Source organism: Rhinoraja longicauda, chromosome 31, assembly GCF_053455715.1.
Source record: "Rhinoraja longicauda isolate Sanriku21f chromosome 31, sRhiLon1.1, whole genome shotgun sequence".
Classification (NCBI taxonomy): domain Eukaryota; kingdom Metazoa; phylum Chordata; class Chondrichthyes; order Rajiformes; family Arhynchobatidae; genus Rhinoraja; species Rhinoraja longicauda.
In genome coordinates, this window is record NC_135983.1 from 28,821,582 (window position 1) to 28,844,112 (window position 22,531).

The 22,531-nt window shown below is 45.5% G+C and overlaps 1 protein-coding gene across 1 annotated transcript; it reads left to right on the forward strand.

Annotated features, from left to right (window-relative positions):
- Positions 1–1,189: 1,189 nt before the first annotated feature.
- LOC144608446 (uncharacterized) lies at positions 1,190–20,795 on the forward strand. Its single transcript, XM_078426220.1, has 11 exons — positions 1,190–1,349; positions 3,317–3,494; positions 5,766–5,841; positions 7,271–7,392; positions 8,266–8,368; positions 9,898–10,055; positions 11,681–11,897; positions 12,746–12,845; positions 14,633–14,709; positions 16,174–16,318; positions 19,264–20,795. The coding sequence occupies exons 1-11, from the start codon at positions 1,190–1,192 to the stop codon at positions 20,388–20,390; spliced, it is 2,463 nt and encodes an 820-aa protein (XP_078282346.1). The 3' UTR covers positions 20,391–20,795.
- The last annotated feature ends 1,736 nt before the right edge of the window (positions 20,796–22,531 follow it).

The following is a 22,531-nucleotide window of genomic DNA, read 5'->3' on the forward strand; positions in this document are numbered from 1 at the left end:
ACTCGAGGGTCTGAGCAAAAGGGAGAGGCTGAGCAGGCAGGGACTCTATTCTTTGCAGCGCACGAGGATGAGGGGTGATCTTGTAGAGGTGTATAAAGTCATGATAGGAATAGATGAGGTAGTCGCACAGAGTCTCTTGCCCAGAGTAGGGGAATCGAAGGCCAGAGGACATAGGTTTAAGATGAGGGGGAAAAGATTTCATAGGAATCTGAAGGGTAACTTTTTCACACAAAGGGTGGTGGGTGTATGGAACGAGCTGCCGGAGAAGGTAGTTGAGGCAATGTACTATCGCAATGTTTAAGAAACTTTTGGACAGGTACATGGATAGGACAGGTTGAGAGGGATATGGGCCAAACACAGGCAGGTGGTATTAGTGCAGATGGGACATGTTGGCCGGTGTGGGCAAGTTGGGCCGAAGGGTTTGTCTGAAGAAGGGTTTCGACCCGAAACGTCACCCATTCCTTCTCTCCCGAGATGTTGCCTGACCTGCTGAGTTACTCCAGCATTTTGTGAATAAATCAGTCTGTTTCCATGCTGTGTGATGATGACTCTATATCCTTGTAATGAAAGGAAAACACTGCCAAGTGAGAAATGCAAAATGAAAACGGAATGCCAGAAATACTCAGCAGGTCAGGTAGCGTCTATTGGACAAGAAACAGAATTTACATTCCTGGTAGGTCACTGACCATGCAGATAGATAATCATCATCTCTGTTTTACTCTCCCCATGGATAAAGTCTGATGTGGTGAGTATGCCCAGATTGTCCTCTACAGGCCCACCACCGTTTTTCCGGCAGCTGGTGGTCCGGCAGCTCCATTAATGCGGAACAATTTACTAGAGCGCACTTGAAATCCCCCCGCAGAAGCCCCCCCCCCCCCCGAAAATGTGGTGCCTAGGCTGGGTGGGTCGGCCAATCCCGACACCATCAGGACCTTCGCGCCTGTTCGACGGGTCAAATTTGCCCCCTGGGGCCGGGGCTCTGGACCTCCGGCCCGGCTGGAGCCGGCAGATCCGTTCCCATCGCCAACTTCTGCGGCCGGCTTCGCGGGCCCTCGGCAGTCTAGGCGGAACGTTCCGGTGCTGTTGGACTCCTCTGTTTACAGTGTGTAATGTTTCCATATTCTGTTGTGCTGTTTCCATATTCTGGGACATATGACAATAAAACACTCTTGACTCTTCTCCTAGAGCCATGGCAGAGTGGCAGCGATTCTATAGTGTTGTGGATGAGACTCTGTGTGATCATGTCGTCTGTCAACACCCAATGTGCTGGGCAACCTTCAGACGCCTGGAGCGCGGCCTTCCACGCATCAGAATACAGCCTATCCGCAAGTTCTCTCCGGAAAAGTCAGGTAATTGGTTTTAGTTTAGAGATACAGCGCAGAAACAGGCCCTTCGGCCCACTGAGTCCGCGCCGACCAGCGACCCCCGCACATTAACACTCCTACACACACCTGGGACAATTTACACATACACCAAGCCAATTAACCTACAAACCTGGGAGGAAACCGAAGATTTCGGAGAAAACCCTTGCAGTCACAGGGAGAACGTACAAACTCGGCACATACAGCACCCATAGTTGGGATGGAACCGGGTCTCTGGCGCTGCAAGGGCTGTAAGGCAGCAACTCTACCGCTGCGCCACCGTGCCGCTCATAAAGGGGTGTACTTTGCTTTTGGGAACATCTCCATCCAAAACCACAAGAAATTGCAGAGAATTATGGACACAGCCCAGACCATCACACAAACCAACTTTTCCCTTCCATTGACTCCATTTACACCTCACGCTGCCTCGGCAAGGCCAGCAGCATAATCAAGGACCAGTCGCACCCTGGCCACTCCCTCTTCTCCCCTCTCCCATCAGGTAAAAGGTATAGAAGTGTGAAAACGCACACCTCCAGATTCAGGGACAGTTTCTTCCCAGCTGTTATCAGACAACTGAACCATCCTACCGCAACTAGAGAACAGACCTGAGCTACTATCTACCTCATTGGAGACCCTGGGATTATCTTTGATCGGACTTTACTGGACTTTATCTTGCACTAAACGCTATTCACGCTATTCTCTTTATCGTGTATCTATACACTGTGGAAGGCTCGATTGTAATCATGTATTGTCTTTCCGCTGACTGGTTAGCACGCAACACAAGCTTTTCACTGTACCTCGGTACACGTGACAATAAACTAAACTCAAGTTTGTACTTGGTGAGGTTGAGAGTAAGTGAAGTGATTCCATTGATGGTCCAAGAATTCACTACCATCGCAGATTGGTTAATACACAACAAGATTTCAGCTGAATTTAGATCGAAGGTACAGTCAGTTACACAAGCTTTCCAGTGTATCAATGTGAGGAAGTTGGATTAATATCAGTAGGGTGGCACGGTGGCGCAGCAGAGGAGTTGCTGCCGCACAGCGCCAGAGACCCGGGTTCGATCCTGACTACGGGTGCTGTCTGTACGGAGTTTGTACGTTCTCCCCGTGACCTGCGTGGGTTTTCTCCGGAACACTCCGTGTGAGTTAATGGCGGGAAGTCCGCCAGTGTGATGTTTTTTTAATTTTAATAATTGGTTATGATACGGAATATACCGTCGGAAGGGGTGGTGGAAGAGGATTCAATCATAACCTGCAAAGTGGAAGTGGATTAATACTTGAAAAGGGAAAAGAATTGCAAGGTTCTGGGTAAGTGAAGGAGTGAGATTATTCGGATGTCTTATTTCACAGTGACTGCTAATTCCCATTTACAATTACCCTGATAGAGTCATAGAGTGATACAGCATGGAAACAGGCCCTTCGGCCCAACTTGCCCACACCGGTCAACATGTCCCAGCTACACTAGTCCCGCCAACCTGCATTTGGCCCATATCCCTCTAAGCCTGTCCTATCTATGTACCTGTCTAAATGTTTCTTAAATATTGCGATAGTACCTGCCTCAACTACTCCTCTTGCAGCTCGTTCATTACACCTAACACCCGTTGTGTGAAAAAGTTACCCCTCAGCTTATTAAATCTATCCCCCCTCACCATAAACCTATGTCCTCTGGTTCTCGATTCCCCTACTCTGGGCAAGAGACTCTGTGCGTCTACCCGATCTATTCCTCTCATCATTTTACACACCTCTATAAGATCACCCCTCATCCTCCTGCGCTCCAAGGAATAGAGTCCCAGCCCCAGACCTCTCTCCAAAGCTCAACCCCTCGAGTCCTGGCAACATCCTCGTAAATCTATGATGTACTTTGATGTATATTTTGTTGTAAATGATAGTTGGAGCAGGGCTTGGCTTCTGAAGACATGCATATCAGTGATTGTCTGCTTTCATTTGCAGTTGATCTTCCACCTCTGAATATCCTGGAGCTCCCTCAGTGGAGCGCAGATAAAGCTGTTGATGTTTCATCTGCGCCTATAATTTCAAGGAAAACAGCTCTTAGCGCGCAGTCCTATAAATCATCCCATCCAGATATCTTGCGGCCTACCAGTGTGATGGGGACCAGCCTTGGAAGCAGGTGAGGACTGAGAGAGAACCCAACAAAATACCTCTTGCCCAGAGTAGGGGAATCGAGGACCAGAGGACATAGGGAAAAAGATTTAATAGGAATCTGAGGGATAACTTTTTCACACGGAGGGTGGTGGGTGTATGGAACAAGCTGCCAGGGGAGGTAGTTGAGGCAATATTTAAGAAGCAGTTAGACAGGCATGTGGATAGGCCAGTTTTGGAGGGATATGGGATAAAAACGCAGGCATGTGGGACTAGTGTAGCTGGGATATGTTGGCCGGTGTTGGCTAGTTGGGTAGAAGGGCCTGTTTCCACACTATGTATTACTCTATGACTCCATGACTAAAATATCATCAGCCATTTGGCTGGGACTAAATTTGATCAGAGATCAGAACAGAGATTCATCATGTTTTTCATATCTTAGTTTGTTTTTTTTTAGTTTAGAGATACATTACAGATACAGGCTCTTCGGCCCACCAAGTCCGCACCGACCAGCAATCCCCGCACATTAACATTACCCTACAGACGCTAGTGACAATTTTGCATTTATACCGAGGCAATTAACCTACAAACCTGCACGTCTTTGGAGTGTGGGAGGAAACCGAAGATCTCGGTGAAAACCCACGCAGGTCACGGGGAGAACATACAAAACTCCGTACAGACAGCAGCCATAGTCATGATTGAACCCGGGTCTCTGGCGCTGTAAGGCAGCAAATCTACCACTGCACCACTTAGTGGTAGTGAATGTCTTTATCCTACCCACTCACAGATGTGAGTAGAATGGATGTGGAGAGGGTGTTTCCACTAGTGGGAGAGTGTAGGACTAGCGGTCGTAGCCTCAGAATTCAAGGACGTTCTTTTAGGAAGGAGATGAGAAGAAATTTATTTAATCAGAGGGTGGTGATTCTGTGGAATTCTTTGCCACAGAAGGCTGTGGAGGCCAAGTCAATGGATATTTTTACGGCAGAGATAGATTCTTGATTAGTATGGGTGTCGGAGGTTATGGGGAGAAGGCAGGAGAAAGGGGTTAGGAGGGAGAGATAGATCAGCCATGATTGAATGGCGGAGTAGACTTGATGGGCCGAATGGCCTAATTCTACTCCTATCCCTTATGACCGTGCGATTAGTGACTGTGTTCTTCAGCCTACGCTGCAGTGGCGTTCACCTTCACATCCGTGTAGCAGTCATTCTTGTCTCACATATTCCATATTCTCTCATATATGAAATACCACACTCTTGGCACTCCTCACAGGAGAACACAGTCACATGCTCACACAGAAACACCTCTCCAAATCATGCACCACCCGTAAACATGCACGTGACTAACTGTTCCTTTACTGGAACACTCAACATTCAACACTCCCCAAAAGTGCTGCAAGATTACCTACCTTAGTGTAGCAGTTTAAAACAAAAGTGGCTTCTCTCACCTAAACCATCTCACACAATTAAACAGTCTTCAATACCGTTTGAAGAATGGTCCCAACCCAAAACGTCACCTATCCATGTTCTCCAGGGATGCTGCCTGACCCGCTGAGTTATTCAAGCACTCTGTGTCGATTTTTGTAAACCATTCTCTGCACTTTGTTGTTTCAGTTTATATTTAGTTTAATTTAGTTTATTATTGTCACGTGTGCCTAGGTACCGTGAAAAGCTTTCTTTGTTGCATGCTATCCAGTCAAAGAAAAGACTATGCGTGATTACAATCAAGCCGTCCACAGTGTACAGATAAGGATAAAAGCAGAGCAATGAAAGCTGCAGTTGAAATAGAGATCTAGAAGAACGGGGTGATTGTAATGTTTAGGAAGGAACTGGTTTAAACCGAAGGTAGACACAAAAAGCTGGAGTAACTCAGCGGGACAGGCAGCATCTCTGGAGAGAAGGAATGGGTGACGTTTCGGGTCGAGACCCTTCCTCAGACTGAAGAAGGGTCTTGACCCGAAACGTCACCCATTCCTTCAGACTGAAGAAGGGTCTCGACCCGAAACGTCACCCATTCCTTCAGACTGAAGAAGGGTCTCGACCCAAAACATCACCCATTCCTTCCCTCCTGTGGGATTATCATTGGCAATCATAACTACAGGGTCTGATAGGAGCAGAGTTATAAATCTAATTTAGGAGTCCTGGGAACATTAATATCTATCCCTGAGTAATCAGTAACAGAAAACAGTAACCTGGAACTTTGCAATGAGCAGATTTTATTTTGGTCTAATATTTACCCATGTTGTTAGTTTGGCATGTACCTTGTCTCTTTGATATTAACGCCTGGTTTCTGCTATTACAGTATGGAATGTGAGCGCTTTACCAGAAGTCGTTCTTGTTCTCCTCCAAGCAGGGACAGACCTGTCAGTGTCAGAAAGGTTGGTGTGAAGGGGCTTGTGGTGAGGGCTGGACTGTTGTAGGTTTATACATAGAGTCATAGAGTCTTATAGGCTGGAAACAGATGCTTCAGCCCAACCTGCCCACACCGGCCAACACCACCCTCTGTGTGAGAAAGTTACCCCTCAGATTCCTATTAAATCTTTTCCCCTTCACCTTGAACCAATGTCCTCTGGTCCTCCATTCACCTACTCTGGGCAAGAGATTCTCTGTGTCTACCCGATCTATTGCTCTCGTGATTCTGTAAAAAATAATTGCACTGCTAATAATTACACATTTCACAACCTCAGGATGCTAACAAAATACATTCTTTTTTTAAATATATTTTATTTTAATTTTTATTAGCAAGGAAGAAAGAGAATTACAAATATAAAGGTTATGGGGATAGATCCAGGAGATGATGAGTATAGTTGTACATCCAACAAAATACATTCTAGCTAGAAAAATACTTCTAAGAAAGTGACTGCAGTAATGTAGAAAATAGCAACCAGTTTGCACACAATGATTTACCTATGTCTCGCGTTGCACGGTGGCACAGTTGGAGAGCTGCTGCCTCCCAGCCCCAGAGACCCGGGTTGTACCTTGACTACGGGTGCTGTCTGTACGGAGTTTGAGTGTTCTCCCTGTGACCTCATGGGTTTTTCTCTGGGTGCTCCGGTTTCCTCCTGCATCCCAAGGACATGCAGTTTTGTAGGTTGATTAGCTTTTGTAAATTGCCCTGAGTGTGTAGGATGGGAAACTGGGATTACATAGAACTAGTGTACGTGTGATCGATGGTTGGTGTGGACTTGGTGGGCCGAAGGGCCTGTTTCCGCACTGTATCTCTAAACTAAACTACATTTTGTGACAAAATAATCTATTTTATTGGTGTTGATTACTATCCATTTAAAACTGAGATGAGAAAGAACTTTTTCACCCAGAGAGTTGTGAATTTTGTGGAATTCTCTGCCACAGAGGGCAGTGGAGGCCAATTCGCTGGATGAATTTAAAAGAGAATTAGATAGAGCTCTAGGGACTAGTGGAATCAAGGGATATGGGGAGAAGGAAGGCACGGGTTACTGATTGTGGATGATCAGCCATGATCACAATGAATGGCGGTGCTGGCTCGAAGGGCCAAATGGCCTCCTCCTGCACCTATTTTCTATGTTTCTATGTATTTTTATAGATGGAGTTATTTTTCTGAGAGAGAAAGGCAGAATAATGCCAATCCATCCATGTCCTTCTGTCCAGTACCACATGAACTGACCCTAGAGGCTTGATGTACTGTCTCCTTGCAATGATCATTTATTCTTAGTCAGGTTGACAATTAAAATGAGATAAGTTAGTATTGGGCATTTTATTACAGTAGTGTATATTGACTTGTGTAAAAGTAGCAGCAGGTCCCATTGACAATGTTCCCTCTGCTTGTAGGTTGAGATGATAGATTTGCATCAACAGCCCTCGACCTGTGACCAGTACATGGGGAAGACCATGTTTTTCTGGGTTCCAAACCCAAGGAACAAGAGGAAGTGGCAGAAGAAGCAGGCAAAATCGTAAGGAAGAACAGCAAATGATTGCTCTGAACTGGATGCACAGAGGGGTCACTGGGAAATTATCAGAGTGATCTGATATTATCAGAAACTATCAGAGCGATCTCGGGTTGCACGGTGGTGCAGCGGTAGAGTTGCTGCCTCACAGCGCCAGAGACCCGGGTTCCATCCCGACTACGGGTGCTTGTCTGTGCAGAGTTTGTACGTTCTCCGTATGACCTGCCAGGGTTTTCTCTGAGATCTTCAGTTTCCTCCCACACTCTAACGACGTACAGGTTTGTAGGTTAATTGGCTTGGTGTACGTGTAAATTGTTCCTAGTGCAGGATGGTGTTAATGTGCTGGGATCGCTGGTCGGTGCGGACTCGGTGGGCCAAAGGGCCTGTTTCCCCGTGTATCTCTAAACTCTAAGCTAAACTAAATCTCACTGCCCACAGCAACCATCAATCAGCTTAGAGGTGGAATAATTCTGAGCAGCAAAGGTTAAATCATAGCAGGGTGCCTTGCATTCCCTTTCCTATGGAATATTACTATGGCACTTAAGTGAGGAGTTAAGGATTTCATATGGAGATAAATTATTTATTCTGGTGGGGCCAATTCAGTAAAATGTCTCTCTCAATTACACTCTCTCAGTATGCAAAGATGAAAGAAGTGGAGGCAGCGTAATGGCGCTGGTGAAGCTGCAGCCTCTCAGAACTAGTGACTAGAACTGAGTTTCCAAATATGAAATCTGAATAAATAAAATCATGTGTGATGGTCTGCTCCATCACCGAAACTGTGCTATAACAAAGAAAGTCAGCCCTGCAGAGAGCGTTGTTTAAATAGAACGAAAGGTATAGATGTTTATTTAGGTTTTCTTCCAATTTTTCACATATCAGCATAACGCCAAAGTCTGTCTCCATCAAAGAAATTAGCTTCCAGGGTCAGCCATATGATGAACTGGAAGGACTATCAGTGGAACAGAAGGAAAGACAAAAGATGGTGAGTGTCACCTCACATGGACTTACTGTTACTGTCAGCACAACTGGTATATTTGCAACTGCACATCTGCTGCTGCTTTTAAACAAAAATCACATTAGTATTGCTCCTTTCAAATCCAAAATGTTCAAACGTTCATAGGAGCAGAATTAGGCCATTTAGCCCATCATGTCTTCTCCGCCATTTAATCATGGTTGATCCATCTCTTCCTCTCAACCCCATTCTCCTGCCTTCTCCCCATAACCCCTGATACCCGTACTAATAAAAAATCTATCAATCTCTGCTTTAAAATATCCAATCACTTGGCCTCCACAGCCATCTGTGGCAATTAATTCCACAGATTCACCACCCTCTGACTAAAATTCCTCCTCATCTCCTTTCCGAAGATGCATCCTTTTGATCTGAGGCTGTGGCCTCTGGTCCTAGACATGTTGCAATGCTTTGCAATCAATAATGTGCCTTTTTTTAAAACTGTTAACATGCAAAGAAACATGTGGCTAATTTTCACACTGCAGATTCCCATGGACAATATTGATGTAAAGACCAGACAACCGCTTTCAGTGATGTTAATTGTGGGATAATGATTAAGTAGAAGATTGAAGGTAGACACAAATTACTGGAGTAACTCAGCAGGTCAGGCAGCATCTCTGGAGAGAAGAAATGGGTGACGTTTCGGGTCGAGACAAAATGTTTGAGACAACATTTTGGTCACCCATTCCCTCTCTCCCGACATGCTGCCTCGCCTGCTGAGTTGCTCCTGCATTCTGTGAAACGTCACCTATCCATATTCTCCAGATATGCTACCTGACCCGCTGAGTTACTCCAGCACTCTGTGAAACGTCACCTATCCATATTCTCCACAGATGCTGCCTGACCCGCTGAGTTAGTCCAGCACTCTGTGAAACGTCACCTATCCATGTTCTCCACAGATGCTGCCTGACCCGCTGAGTTACTCCAGCACTCTGTGAAACGTCACCTATCCATGTTCTCCAGAGATAACATCTTTCCCTCTACACCTTAGACCTAGGACCTCTAGTTCTCAATTCCCCTACTCTGGGCAAGAGACTCTGTGTTGTATGGCCTGTCCAGCCAAAACTTGAATGGTACATTAATAATAATAATAATAATAATAATAATAATAATAATAATAATAATAATAATAATAATAATAACTATAGATATAGCACTTTTCATGTAATTGAATGCAGCCCAAAGTGCTTTCCACAAAAACAAATACATGTCTAAACAAAAATACAACAGATTTATATAAAAATATAAAATGTAATAAAAGAACAAAGGAAGTAAAATCAGTTAAAAGCGTGAGTAAAAAGATATGTTTTTAACTGCCTTTTAAAAATCTCAACTGAGTGGCTGTCTCTCATGGCCCTGGGGAGAGAGGATATTCCACAGCTTGGGGCAGTAACTGAAAAAGGCTGCTTCCCCAATTTTCTCACTGCCATTCTCCAAAATTGCCCGGACCGCCTCCTTGGCTAGAGTTGTAGAATAGACATCACTATTTTTCTGCTCCTCAGAGAAAAAAGGCCAAAACGAAGGCACCAACAGGAGGACAGCCATATACCTTCCTTGCCAGAAAACAGCAGAGCCTCATGAGATGGAAAGACACACAGAAGCAATTGTATAAAGAGCACAGCAACGAACCAATGGAAATGGCGCAGCAACCTGACCACAGGTAATGAGCTAGACACAAAATGCTGGAGTAACTCAGCGGGTCAGGCAACATCTCAGAAGAGAAGGAATGGGTGACGTTTCGGGTCGAGACCCTTCTTCAGACTGATGTCAGGGGAGGGAAGAAGAAAGGTCTGAAGAAGGGTCTCAACCCGAAACCATCATGCATTCCTTCTCTCCCGAGATGCTGCCTGACCCGCTGAGTTACTCCAGCATTTTGTGTCTACCTTCTATTTAAACTAGCATCTGCAGTTTTTCTCCTACACAGGTAATGAGGGTTGAGTAATTCTACACTGAAGGAATGAAATCTTCAGTGAGGGGGGACCTCATTGAAACTTATTAAATAAACAAAAGGCCTGGGTAGAGTGGGTGTGGAGTGGATGTTTCCACTAGTGGGAGAGCCTGAGACTAGAGGGTGAGAAGGGAAAGATGAGCTGAGGGGCAACATGTTCACACGTGCGGGTGAAGGGTGTAAGGAACCAGCTGCCAGAGGAAGTGGTAGAGGCGAATACAATCACAACGTTTAAAAGATATTTGGACGGGTAATGGATAAAAAGGTTTTAGAAGTATGTGGGCCAAATGCAGGCAAATGGGACTATCTTAGATGAGCATCTTGGTTGGGTTGTGCTGAAGAGCCTGTTTCCTTGCTCATAGAGTCATAGTGTGATACAGCGTGGAAACAGGCCCTTTGGCCCAACTTGCCCTCACTGGCCAACATGTCCCAGCTACACCAGTCCCACCTGCCTGTGTTTGGTCCATATCCTTCCATACTTGTCCTATCCATGTCCCTGTCTAACTTTCTTAAATGTTGGGATAGTCCCTGCCTCAACTACCTCCTCTGGTAGCTCGTTCCATACACCCACCACCCAAAATTACCCCTCAGATTCTTATTAAATCTTTTCCTCTTCACCTTAAACCTATGTCCTCTGGTCGTAGATTCCCCTACACTGGGCAAGAGTTTATGTGTATCTACCCGATTTATTCCTCTCATGATACGAAACACCTCTATAAGATAACCCCCCATCCTCCTGTGCTCCAAGGAATAGAGACCCAGCCTACTCAACCTCTCCCTATAGCTCAGACCCTCTAGGCCTGGCACAATCCTCGTAAATCCTCTCTGAACCCTTTCAAGCTTGACAATATATTTTCTATAACATGGTGCCCAGAACTGAACACAACACTAAATGCGGTCTCACCAACATCTTATACAACTACAACAGTCTGAAGAAGGGTCTCGCCCCTAAATCATTTCTTCTCACCCATTTCTTCTCTCCAGAGATGCTGCTTGATCCGTTGAGTGACTCCAGCATTTTGTGTCTACCTCCCAACTTCTATACTCTATACTCTGACTCATGAAGCCCAATGTGCCAAAAGCCTTTGTGATCACCTTATCTAGCTGCGACTCCACCTTCAAGGAACCATGCACCTGTACTCCTAGATCCCTCTGATCCACAACACTTCCCAGAGGCCCTCCATTCAATGTGTAGGTCCTGCCCTTGCTAGACATCGCAAAATGTAACACCTCACACTTCTCTGTATGATTGTATGATTTGCAGCTTAATGGTGATTTATTTTCTTGCTTTTAACCATCTTTGTAACAAGCTATGTTTCTGTTTCTACCATCTACAGTGACCTTGTGGCAGAGCAAGGTCTAACACAGCAGTATTCAGCAGCCAAGAGCCAACCTGCATATAATCGCAATGAGTACCAAAATGCTAAAAAAATACCAGCTAACATTATGCCGATGCCAGTCAGTAAGAAAGTCACCCTGCATCATTTCACCGAGAAGCAGAAACAAATTCGGTCACCTGGTTATTTTAGAGGTTTATCCAGAAGGAAAGAACAGGTAAAATGAAATAGTGAAATAGCGATTTGGAACTTATTGCTAACAAATGCGATATGATACGATAGAACTTTATTTATCCCAGGAGGGAAATTGATCTGCCAACAGTCATAAAACACAACAAGATACATGAAACATGAAATTAAGTGATGAATGGAATGTCCAGGATTGGGGATGTGCAAAGATTTGGGGGGGGAGGGAGGGGAGGGGGGGGGGGGGGGCATTTTGTGTCTATCTTCAGCCAAAACATTAACTGTGACACAGTTACCACCTCATAAGGCCATAAGCGATAGAAGCAGAAGTAGGCCATTCGACCCATCAAGTCTACTCCACCAGTCAATTTTGGCTGATCTATCTTTCCCTCTCAACCCCATTCTCCTGCCTTCTCCCCATAACCCCTGACACCCGTACTAATCAAGAATCTATCTCTGCCTTAAAAATATCCACTGACTTGGCCTCCACAGCCTTCTGTGGCAAAGAATTCCACAGATTCATCACCTTCTGAATAAAGAAATTCTTCCTCATCTCCTTCCTTAAGGAACGTCCTTTAATTCTGAGGATATAGCCTCTAGTCCTAGACTCCCCCACTAGTGGAAACATCCTCTCCATATTCATTCTATCCAAACCTGAGTATTTCCAACTATATTTTTCATTTCGGACTTCCAGCATCTGCGGTATTTTGATCGTAGAACGTAGTACGGTGTGTTATGTAGGAAGGAACTACAGATGCTGGTTTAAGCCGAAGATAGACACAAAAAGCTGGAGTAACTCAGCGGGACGGGCAGCCAGTATGATGTGTTGTCTTGGTATTGTCTTGGTGGCTTACCAGACCTATTCTTTCTTTCTTCCAGCATTTGGAGTGCAAATATTTTGGCATCAATCGTCTGAAGCTGCAAAAGTGCATTGACAACAATCTTTCTGCCTTCCAAGATAACATAGAATCAGATCAAGGTTACTATTTACCTTTATTCATTTATTTTACATTTCCTGGTAGGAAGAGAAATTGTGCCCCTTCAGCATGGTTTAGTAGATGTAGTTGACCTTCAGGTTTAATTTAGTTCTTCAGGTTTAGTTTAGGTTTAGTTTAGTTTAGAGATACAGCGGGGAACCAGGCCCACCTGCGATCCCCCAACACTAATGCAATCCTACACACACTAGGGACAATTTACAATTCCTACCGAAGCCAATTAACCTACAAACCTGTACGTCTTTGGAGTGTGGGAGGAAACTGGAGATCCCGTAGAAAACCCACGCGGGTCACGGGGAGAACGTACAAACTCCGTACAGACAGCACCCGTGGTCAGGATCGAACCCGGGTCTCTGGCGCTGTGTGGCAGCAACTCTCGTGCTGTGCCACTAAGCTCCCTCCAACTGCTATGTTTCCTTTCACATCCTCAAGAAGTGCAGAATGGTAGGTTAATTATCAATGCAAGTTGCCCGTGGAATGAAGGTGAAAGGTAGGTGAAACCCCGTGGGTTTTCTCCGGGTGCCCCCGGTTTCCCCCCACATTCTAAAGATGTGCAAGTTTGTAGAATAATAGGGTTTGGTTAAAACCTGTCCATAGTGTGTGTAGGATAGTGTTTGTGAACGGGGTGTGTGTAGGGTAGTGTTTGTGAATGGGGTGTGTGTGGGGTAGCGTTTGTGAACGGGGTGTGTGTGGGGTAGTGTTTGTGAACGGGGTGTGTGGGGTAGTGTTTGTGAATGGAGTGTGTGTGGGGTAGTGTTTGTGAACGGGGTGTGGGGTAGTGTTTGTGAACGGAGTGTGTAGGATAGTGTTTGTGAACGGGGTGTGTGTAGGATAGTGTTTGTGAACGGGGTGTGTGTAGGGTAGTGTTTGTGAATGGGGTGTGTGTAGGGTAGTGTTTGTGAATGGGGTGTGTGTAGGGTAGTGTTTGTGAATGGGGTGTGTGTAGGGTAGTGTTTGTGAATGGGGTGTGTGTAGGGTAGTGTTTGTGAATGGGGTGTGTGTAGGGTAGTGTTTGTGAATGGGGTGTGTGTAGGGTAGTGTTTGTGAATGGGGTGATCGCTTGTCGGTGCAGGCTGAGTGGACCGAAGGGTCTGTTTCTGCTCTGTGTTTCTAAAGTCTAAAGGAACGTGAGGGAGAATTAAAAAGGATTCATGAAAAATTAGTGTAAATCAGTGTTTACTAGTCAGCATGGACTCGAAAGGCTGAAGAGCCTGATGCCATTCTGGGCTACATGGCGTTATTATTTGAGAACAGTCATAATCTATCCTAAGTATGTTTTTAGTTTCAGTTTTAGTTTATTGTCACGTGTACCGAGGTACAGGGAAAAGCTTTTTGTTGCGTGCTAACCAGTCGGCAGAAAGACAATGCATGATTACAATCGAGCCTTTTATAGTGTACAGATATATGATAAGGGAATAACGTTTAGTACAAGGTAAAACCAACAAAGTCCGATCAAAGATAGTCCGAGGGTCTCCAATGAGGTAGATAGTAGTTCAGGACTGCTCTCTGGTTGTGGTAGGATGGTTCAGTTGCCTGACGACAGCTGGGAAGAAACTGTCCCTGAATCTGGAGGTGTAAGGTGAAGTGATAACGTTTTCACACTTCTGTACCTTTTGCCTGATGGGAGAGGGGAGAAGAGGGAGTGGCCGGGGTGCGACTGGTCCTTGATTATGCTGCTGGCAGTGTGAGGTATAGAGGGAGTCAATGGAAGGGAGGTTGGTTTGTGTGATGGTCTGGGCTGTGTCCACAATTTGCTACAATTTCTTCACAGGAAAGGAGGTTGTGCACCCACCTTCTCCCGCCTCTTCCATAAATGATGAATGTGCCCAACAATGCTCTGATGTACTGGTAAGTGACCGCTCCTGGTCTGTGATGGCAAGAGGCGTGACGCTGTCTTTACAACAACCATTGTCTTTGACCTGGGTGTGCTTGGTACTGATTCTGGAGATCTGGAATAGAAGTAGGGTTGCCAACTGTCCCGTATTAGCCGGGACATCCCATATTTTAGGCTAAATTGGTTTGTCCCGATCGGGACCGCCTTTGTCCCGTATTCAGCCTGCGGGCCGCTGTTGCCCGGGACAGTGTAGGCTGACAGAGTGTGTTCGGGGACAGGGGCTGAGTGTGTTCGCCTAACGGAGGTTGTGTAGCAACCCGCCTCGCTGCACGGACGGCCGCCATTGTTGGAGCGGGAGCACGTGGCCACTGGCTGGGTGAGGTCACGTGGGGCGCGGGGCGGTGACGTCACCTTGTCCCATATTTGGGAGTGAGATAGTTGGCAACCCTAAATAGAAGCGTTCTCATCTTAAAGCTCAAAAGTGATAGAAGAAAATTGGCCATTCGGCCCATCAAATCTACTCTGCCATTCCATCATGGCTGATCTATCTTTCCCTCTCAACCCCATTCTCCTGCCTTCTCCCCATAAGCCCTTGTTCCCCCATCAAGAATCTGTCTGTCTCCGCCTTAAAAATATCCATTGTAGGCCTCCACAGCCTTCTGCGGGAAAGAATTCCATATTCTCTGATGAAAGAAATTCCTCCCCATCTCTTTGCTAGAAGAATGTCCTTTTATTCTGAGGCAATGCCCTCTGGCCCTAGACTCTCCCACTGGTGGAAACATCACCACATCCACTCTATCCAGGCCTTTCACAATTCGGTAAGTTTCAATCCCCCCTCTTCCTTCTAAACTCCAGCGAGTACAGGCCCAATGCCATCAAACGCTCAGCATATGTTGACCCACTCATTCATGGGATCATTCTCGTAAAGTGTTAACAGAGACATTTATTTCAAAGTAGTAGTTTCCACTTGTAAATGGACGGTATAATGAGGACAACTGAAGGGAATAGAAAACTGTTAGCACCTCCACATAACGCATCCATCCATGTCCATGTGTTTTGGTTCTACAAAACTATTTCTATATGTCCATATTATATTAGCACTATATATCTGCATATGTCCAAGAGCTTTAGCTTTAGAAATACTGCAATGGACCAATGAGGTTGACGACAATCTTCTAAGGAATCAATCAGTCAAGCGTTTCAGATGAAAGCATTGCATCCTAACAGCATTATTACAAAAAGCTGGAATGCCTCAGAGGGACAGGCAGCTTCTCTGGAGAGAAGGAATGGGTGACGTTTTGGGTCGAGACACTTCCTCAGAAGAAGAAGAGTCTCGACCCAAAACATCACCCGTTCCTTCCCTCCAGAGACGCTGCCTGTTGTCCCGCTGAGTTACTCCAGTTTTTTGTGTCTCTCTTCAGCTTAAACCAGCATCTGCAGTTCCTTCCTACATAATTCATGCGCTTGTTTAATTTCAGGCTGTGAGAAGTATTTCAGTCCACGCTGTGGACAGCAGGTTCTTCCGTAGGGTACAGGTGGACCTATTGATGAACCTCCCAGGAACCTCAATGATAACCAGCCCCATGTATCCACAGAAGAATGGTCTCTTGACAGTGTCTACAGGTGAAGTAGCATGTCTCGTTAATGGAATGTATTCTAGTAAATGTTCACTGAATTTATGTCTTAATGAATGAATGAATGAATACGTTTATTGGCCAAGTATGCATATAAAAGGAATGTGCCTTGGTGCTCCTCTCACAAATGGCAAACACAAACATACAGTTAACAATTAAGAATTAAGCATAACCACAACAAAACAACATTACGATCTAAACATGTGGGTGAAAATAAACCAGAGCAAAAAAGAGACTACAGACTTTGGTTATTGAGTAGAACTGCATGAAGTAAAATTCTGTGTGTAGTTTAGTTCAGAGATACGCACACTAGGGACAATTTTACTGCCCTATACACGCCAAGGACAATTTTACATTTATACTAAGCCAATTAACCTACAAACCTGTACGTCCTTAGAAACATAGAAAATAGGTGCAGGAGTAGGCCATTCGGCCCTTCGAGCCTGCACCGCCATTCAATATGATCATGGCTGATCATCCAGCTCAGTAGCCTGTACCTGCCTTCTCTCCATACCCCCTGATCCCTTTAGCAAAAAGGGCCACATCTAACTCCCTCTTAAATATAGCCAATGAACTGGCCTCAACTACCTTCTGTGGCAGAGAATTCCACAGACTCACCACTCTCTGTGTGAAGAAATGTGTGAAGAAATCCTTGGAGTGCGGGAGGAAACTGAAACTCTCGGAGAAAACCCACGCAGGTCATGGGGAGAGCTTGCAAACTCCAGTGAGTACAGGCTCAGCGCCGTCAAATGTTCATCTTATGTTAACCCACTCATTCCTGGGATCATTCTCGTAAAGTGTCAACAAAGACATTTATTTCTATGTAGTGGTCTCCACTTGTAAATAGACGGTATGTGGCCCTTCAATTAGGACAGCTGAAGGAAATAGAAAACTGTCAGCACCTCCACATAATGCATCCATTTATGTCCATGTGTTTTGGTTCTACGAAACTATTTCTATGTGTGCATATTAGCTCTAGATATCTGCTTCTGCCTCCGTATAGACAGCACCTGTAGTCAGGATCGAAGCTGGGTCTCTGTAGCTATAAGGCAGTAGCTCTACCACTGCGCCACCGTGCTGCCCTATTACTGAAATTATTACCATGAAATATCCAACAGGACAGCTTGCATCAGTTTAGTTTATTGTCACGTGTACCGAGATACAGTGAAAAGCTTTTGTTGCGTGCTAACCAGTCAGCGGAAAGACAACACATGATTACAACCGAGCCATTCACTGTGTATATACATGATTATGGAATAACGTTTAGTGCAAGGTGAAGCCAGCAAAGTCCGATCAAAGATGGTCCAAGGGTCACCAACGAGGTAGATCGTAGCTCACGACTGTTCCATGGTGGGGTCAAAAGTAGGGTTTAGTATTTTGGATAGAATTTGAGTTCTTGCGCTTTTATTCTCTGATTCAGTGTCTGTTCTCTAGAATAATTTGAATGATTTCTGCCTGCCTCGACCACTGGATTAGAATTTGTCTCTTTCACCTTGTTCCTGTTCATCACCATGTTTCTTTTTGCATGTATAGTTAGGTTTAGAGATACAGCGTGGAAACAGTCCCTTTGGCGCACCGAGTCCACACTGACCAGCGATCACCCCGTACATTAGCATTATGCTACACACTAGGGATAATTTTACCATTTTTACCGAAGCCAATTAACCTACAAATCCGTACGTCTTTGGAGTGTGGGAGGAAACCGGAGGTCCTGGAGAAATCCCACGCAGGTCACAGGAAGAACGTACAAACTCTGTCGTACAGACAAGATCCGTAGTCAGGATCGAACCCGGGTCTCTGGCGCTGTGAGGCAGTAACTCTACCGCTGCGCCACCGTGCCTTCCCCTTATTTTACCGAATATTTGACTTTGGTTACTTATATTGATAAAGATTTTCAGCCTGGGCCGCATCATTACTGCCTAAATTAACCTAGAATTCGTGGATGCTCCAGAACATGAATAGGGAGAGTTTGCAAACCCACCCACCCCCTTCCCTCCTCTGTGCCCCACCCCACCCTGGACTTCCACCTAATTCTCCCCTTCTTTCCCCCCTCCCCTCCTTGCAACTTTCCGCCCTCAGGCTTCACAATCTACAACTCTTCAAACCTGACTCGTACCTTCTGTTGTCGGAGAGTACCCACCTGATCTCCCAGTGGCTCAGCACTTCAACTCCCCCTCCCATTCCCAATCTGACCTTCCTGTCCTGGGCCTGCTCCATTGTCAGAGTGAGGCCCAGCGCAAATTGGGGGAACAGCATCTCATATTTCGCTTGGGTAGTTTACACCCCAGCGGTATGAACATTGACTTCAGATAGTCCCTGCTTTCCCTCTCTATCACATGCCCCATCCCAGTTCTCCCACTAGTCTTCCTGTCTCCGACTACATTCTATCTTTGTCCCGCCGTCTCCCCTGACATCAGTCTGAAGAAGCGTCTCGACCCGAAACGTCACCCATTCCTTCTCTCCAGAGATGCTGCCTGTCCCGCTGAGTTACTCCAGTATTTTGTGTCTATCTTCGTACCTTCTGATCTTATCTCTGGCTTCTGTTCCAACTATCTGCCTATCAATGCCCTCCTTCACCTATGTCGACCTGTTACCTGTCACCATGCTTCACCCCTTCTCCAGCATTCTTCTCCCCCTCATCCCCACTCCACGATCAGTCTGAGGAAGGGTCTTGACCCAAAACCTCACCTGTCCACTATCTGATGTGGGGAGGGGGGGGCTGTCACAGACCAAAGACTAACATTTTGAAGAAATAGCTACAGTTCTTACCATTATACTTCATATGATAATCAAAAAAATGTTTTGTGTATATGATAACCATGTGTAAAGGAGCAAATTAGTAGCAAAGTTCCACGAATCGCAATTTTAAGTGACTTTCCATCTTTATTGCTGCTGGGTTGTAATGTTTAATGCTGTTTTACTTTCAATCTGCAGGCAAGGTACAAAGGATTAAAGATCAAACGGCCCATGATATCACTCTAACGGGACTTTCAGCAATGGAACCAACAGCCTCCAGGGACCAGAACGGCATTTTTGTTGACACACCGAGAAAACAGCAAGACCGCAGCTTTGCTATTGCTATTGAAGTGGTAACTCCAACATTGAAACAGGCAGGCTCTGCGGACCAGAGCAGCGTTCCAGTTGGCGGACAAGATCAACAGCAGCAACTCAGCGCTGCCTCTGAAGTGGGACCTCCGTTAGAACAGGTGGGGTCTGAGGACCAGGGTAGACTTCCTGATGATCAGCAAGACCTCAGCACTGCTACTGAAGTAGGACCTCCAACGACCGAACAAGTGGGATCTGAGGACCAGGGTAGACTTCCTGATGATCAGCAAGACCTCAACACTGCTACAGAAGTAGGACCTCCAACGACAGAACAAGTGGGACCTGAGGACCAGGGTAGACTTCCTGATGATCAGCAAGACCTCAGCACTGCTACCGAAGTAGGACCTCCAATAACAGAACAAGTGGGATCTGAGGACCAGGGTAGACTTCCTGATGATCAGCAAGACCTCAACGCTGCTACTGAAGTAGGACCTCCAGCGATGGAACAAGCAAGGTCTGAGGACCAGGGTGGACTTCCTGATGATCAGCAAGACCTCAGGGCTGCTGCTGAAGTAGGACCTCCAGCGATGGAACAAGCAAGGTCTGAGGACCAGGGTGGACTTCCAATTGCCAAACCTGAGGATCAGCAAGACCTCGGCGCTGCTACTGAGGCAGCACCTCCAATGACAAAGCGGGGAGACTCCGAGGAGCAAAGCAATCTTCCAACCATTGAAAGGGATGAACTGCCAGAGCAGGAATTGGCAGGCGCAGGGATGAATGAACAGGAAGACCTCAGTGCCACCGCTGAAACGGAATCTCCAAGAGTGGACCAAGGTGCAGAGGACCAGAGAGCTCTTCCGACTGCAGAAAGAAATGAAGAGCAAGATTTGGGAGCTGCCACCGAAACCACAGCTTTGATCGGGGAACAGGGGGACCATGAGATGTCTGAAGATCCTCAGAATGAGTTTACAATTGCTAAAAGTGTTGAAGGGCAAGATTCAGAAGCTCCCGTTTAAATGGTGACGGACTGAGATTTAACATTATGAATAGAAAGGAGAATTATCGACACAAGCTGGTTCTTCATTTTTACACTTAAAATTTTACAACATAGGTATTGACTTTACAAATGAGTCACCATGATTCAGGAACAGCGAACTTTGCAAGGAATGTGGTGATCAACCTGGAAGCTGGTGATGCAAGAGAACCAAAACATTCTTACATTTCATCGTCTGCTTTAGATCCTCGAAGACCAGAGGCAGACCAGTCAAACAATGGCCAAAGTCCAGTCCATACACACTCAGGCACGAAAACTGGAATTCACCATCCATTATGGATCAGAAAAGTTCTGGGTTATGAACACCAGTGCTTTCTGTACTTGCTATCTGTTTTCTAAAATGTGCTCAACATTTTTATCCCTTCATTGTCCCGTTAAATACATTATAAAAATCATTTTTTATATTATTTTAATGGTTTCCTATCTGGTTTTTTTTTTAATCCTCAATTAGTTCTATTTATTTAATGGCATAAAAATTTGAAACTAGGTCATTTGGTCCCTGTTTGGTTTGACTTCATCACAATGGTTGCTGATGTTCTACATCAGCTTTGCTTTCTTCAGCAATCCCACATCCCTTGATTCCGTTCATAGTTAAAAAAGAATCTTGATCTCTGAATGTCCTGAATGTCTAGGCACAAAGCCTCTAGGGTGGGGAATTCCACCGAACCACTACCCTCTGGATCAAGTAATTACTGCTCAGTCCTGATTGTACAACCATTGCTGCAGGAAGGCCATTTAAAAACTTAAAACTGAGGCGAGAAGAGACTTTTCGTCCAGAGTGTTGTGAATTTGTGGAATTCTCTGCCGCAGAAGGCAGTGGAGGCCAATTCACTGGATGAATTTAAAAGAGAGTTACATAGTGCTCTAGAGGCTAGCGGAATCAAAGGATATGGGGAGAAGGCCGGCACTGGTTCCTGAGTGTGGATGATCAGCCATGATCACAATGAATTGCGGTGCTGGCTCGAAGGGCCAAATGGCCTCCTCCTGCACCTATTTCCTATGTTTCTATGAAGCATGAATCCAACGAGAGTTCTTTCTGCCACATCCTCTCTCGCTGCTCCCCCTCTGTGATTCCTCCTGCTCCTGTTTCTTTTATCATCGTTACTTTTTTACATATCTTTCATCCATTTGTTCTATATCTCTCGACATCACTATCTGTGTCTCATGTTTCTCTTTCCCCTAACTCTCACTCTGAAGAAGGGTTTTGATCCGAAACGTCACCTATTCCTTCTCTCCAGAGATGCTGTCAGACCCGCTGAGTTACTCCAGCTTTTTATGTCTATCTTCCATTATCTTGAGACAATGACTGTAGTTCTAGATCCAGCAGCCAGGAGAAAAATCACCCTGCATCTACTCTAGTCAGGCCGCATAAGAGTTTTGTACATTTCCCTAAGTTCAACTCTCATTCTTCAGAAGTGAATAGAGTACAAGCCCAGTCTGCATCATTTCTCTTCACACTTGGCCATGATCCTAATGAGCAGATTGGAGCAGAGTCCAATGGCTGTCTATTCCAGCTTCTATTGTTCAATTCCCCACCATTCCACCATGAATCTGGTGAAACTTTGCTGCACACCCTTCTTGTATGTATATCATATCTTGGGGATGTATGGGGGGAGGGGACAGATTTCCACAGGATCTTCCCAATTGCAGCAAGTTGAATATTCCAATTCTCTTGCAATAAAGGCCAATATCCCATTTCACATCCATTTGCATGCTGAAACTACTTGTTAACTTTCAACTTTTGTTTCTTTCAACTTGTTACCTTTCAACTTTCAACACATTTGTCCCGCCCCTCTGACATCAGTCTGAAGGGTCTCGACCCGAAACGTCACCCATTCCTTCTCAGCATTTTGTGAAATAAATACCTTCGATTTGTACCGGCATCTGCAGTTATTTTCTTACACTATGTTAACTTTCAACAATTTGTATCTGAGAGACAACAAAATGTGTAGGAAGGAACTGCAGATGCTGGTTTACCACGAAGATAGACACAAAATGCTGGAGTAACTCAGCGGGACAGGCAGCATCTCTGGAGAGAAGGAATGGGTGATGTTTTGGGTTGAGAGAAGAAGGGTCACCCATTCCTTCTCTCCACAGATGCTG

Excerpts from the sequence above, each read along its gene's own strand:
- LOC144608446 (XM_078426220.1), top strand. The coding sequence starts at position 1,190 with ATGGCAGAGTGGCAGCGATTCTATAGTGTTGTGGATGAGACTCTGTGT. Across the intron at positions 7,393-8,265 it reads CAGAAGAAGCAGGCAAAATC|CATAACGCCAAAGTCTGTCT; the intron begins GTAAGGAAGAAC and ends TTCACATATCAG. Across the intron at positions 16,319-19,263 it reads TCTCTTGACAGTGTCTACAG|GCAAGGTACAAAGGATTAAA; the intron begins GTGAAGTAGCAT and ends TTCAATCTGCAG.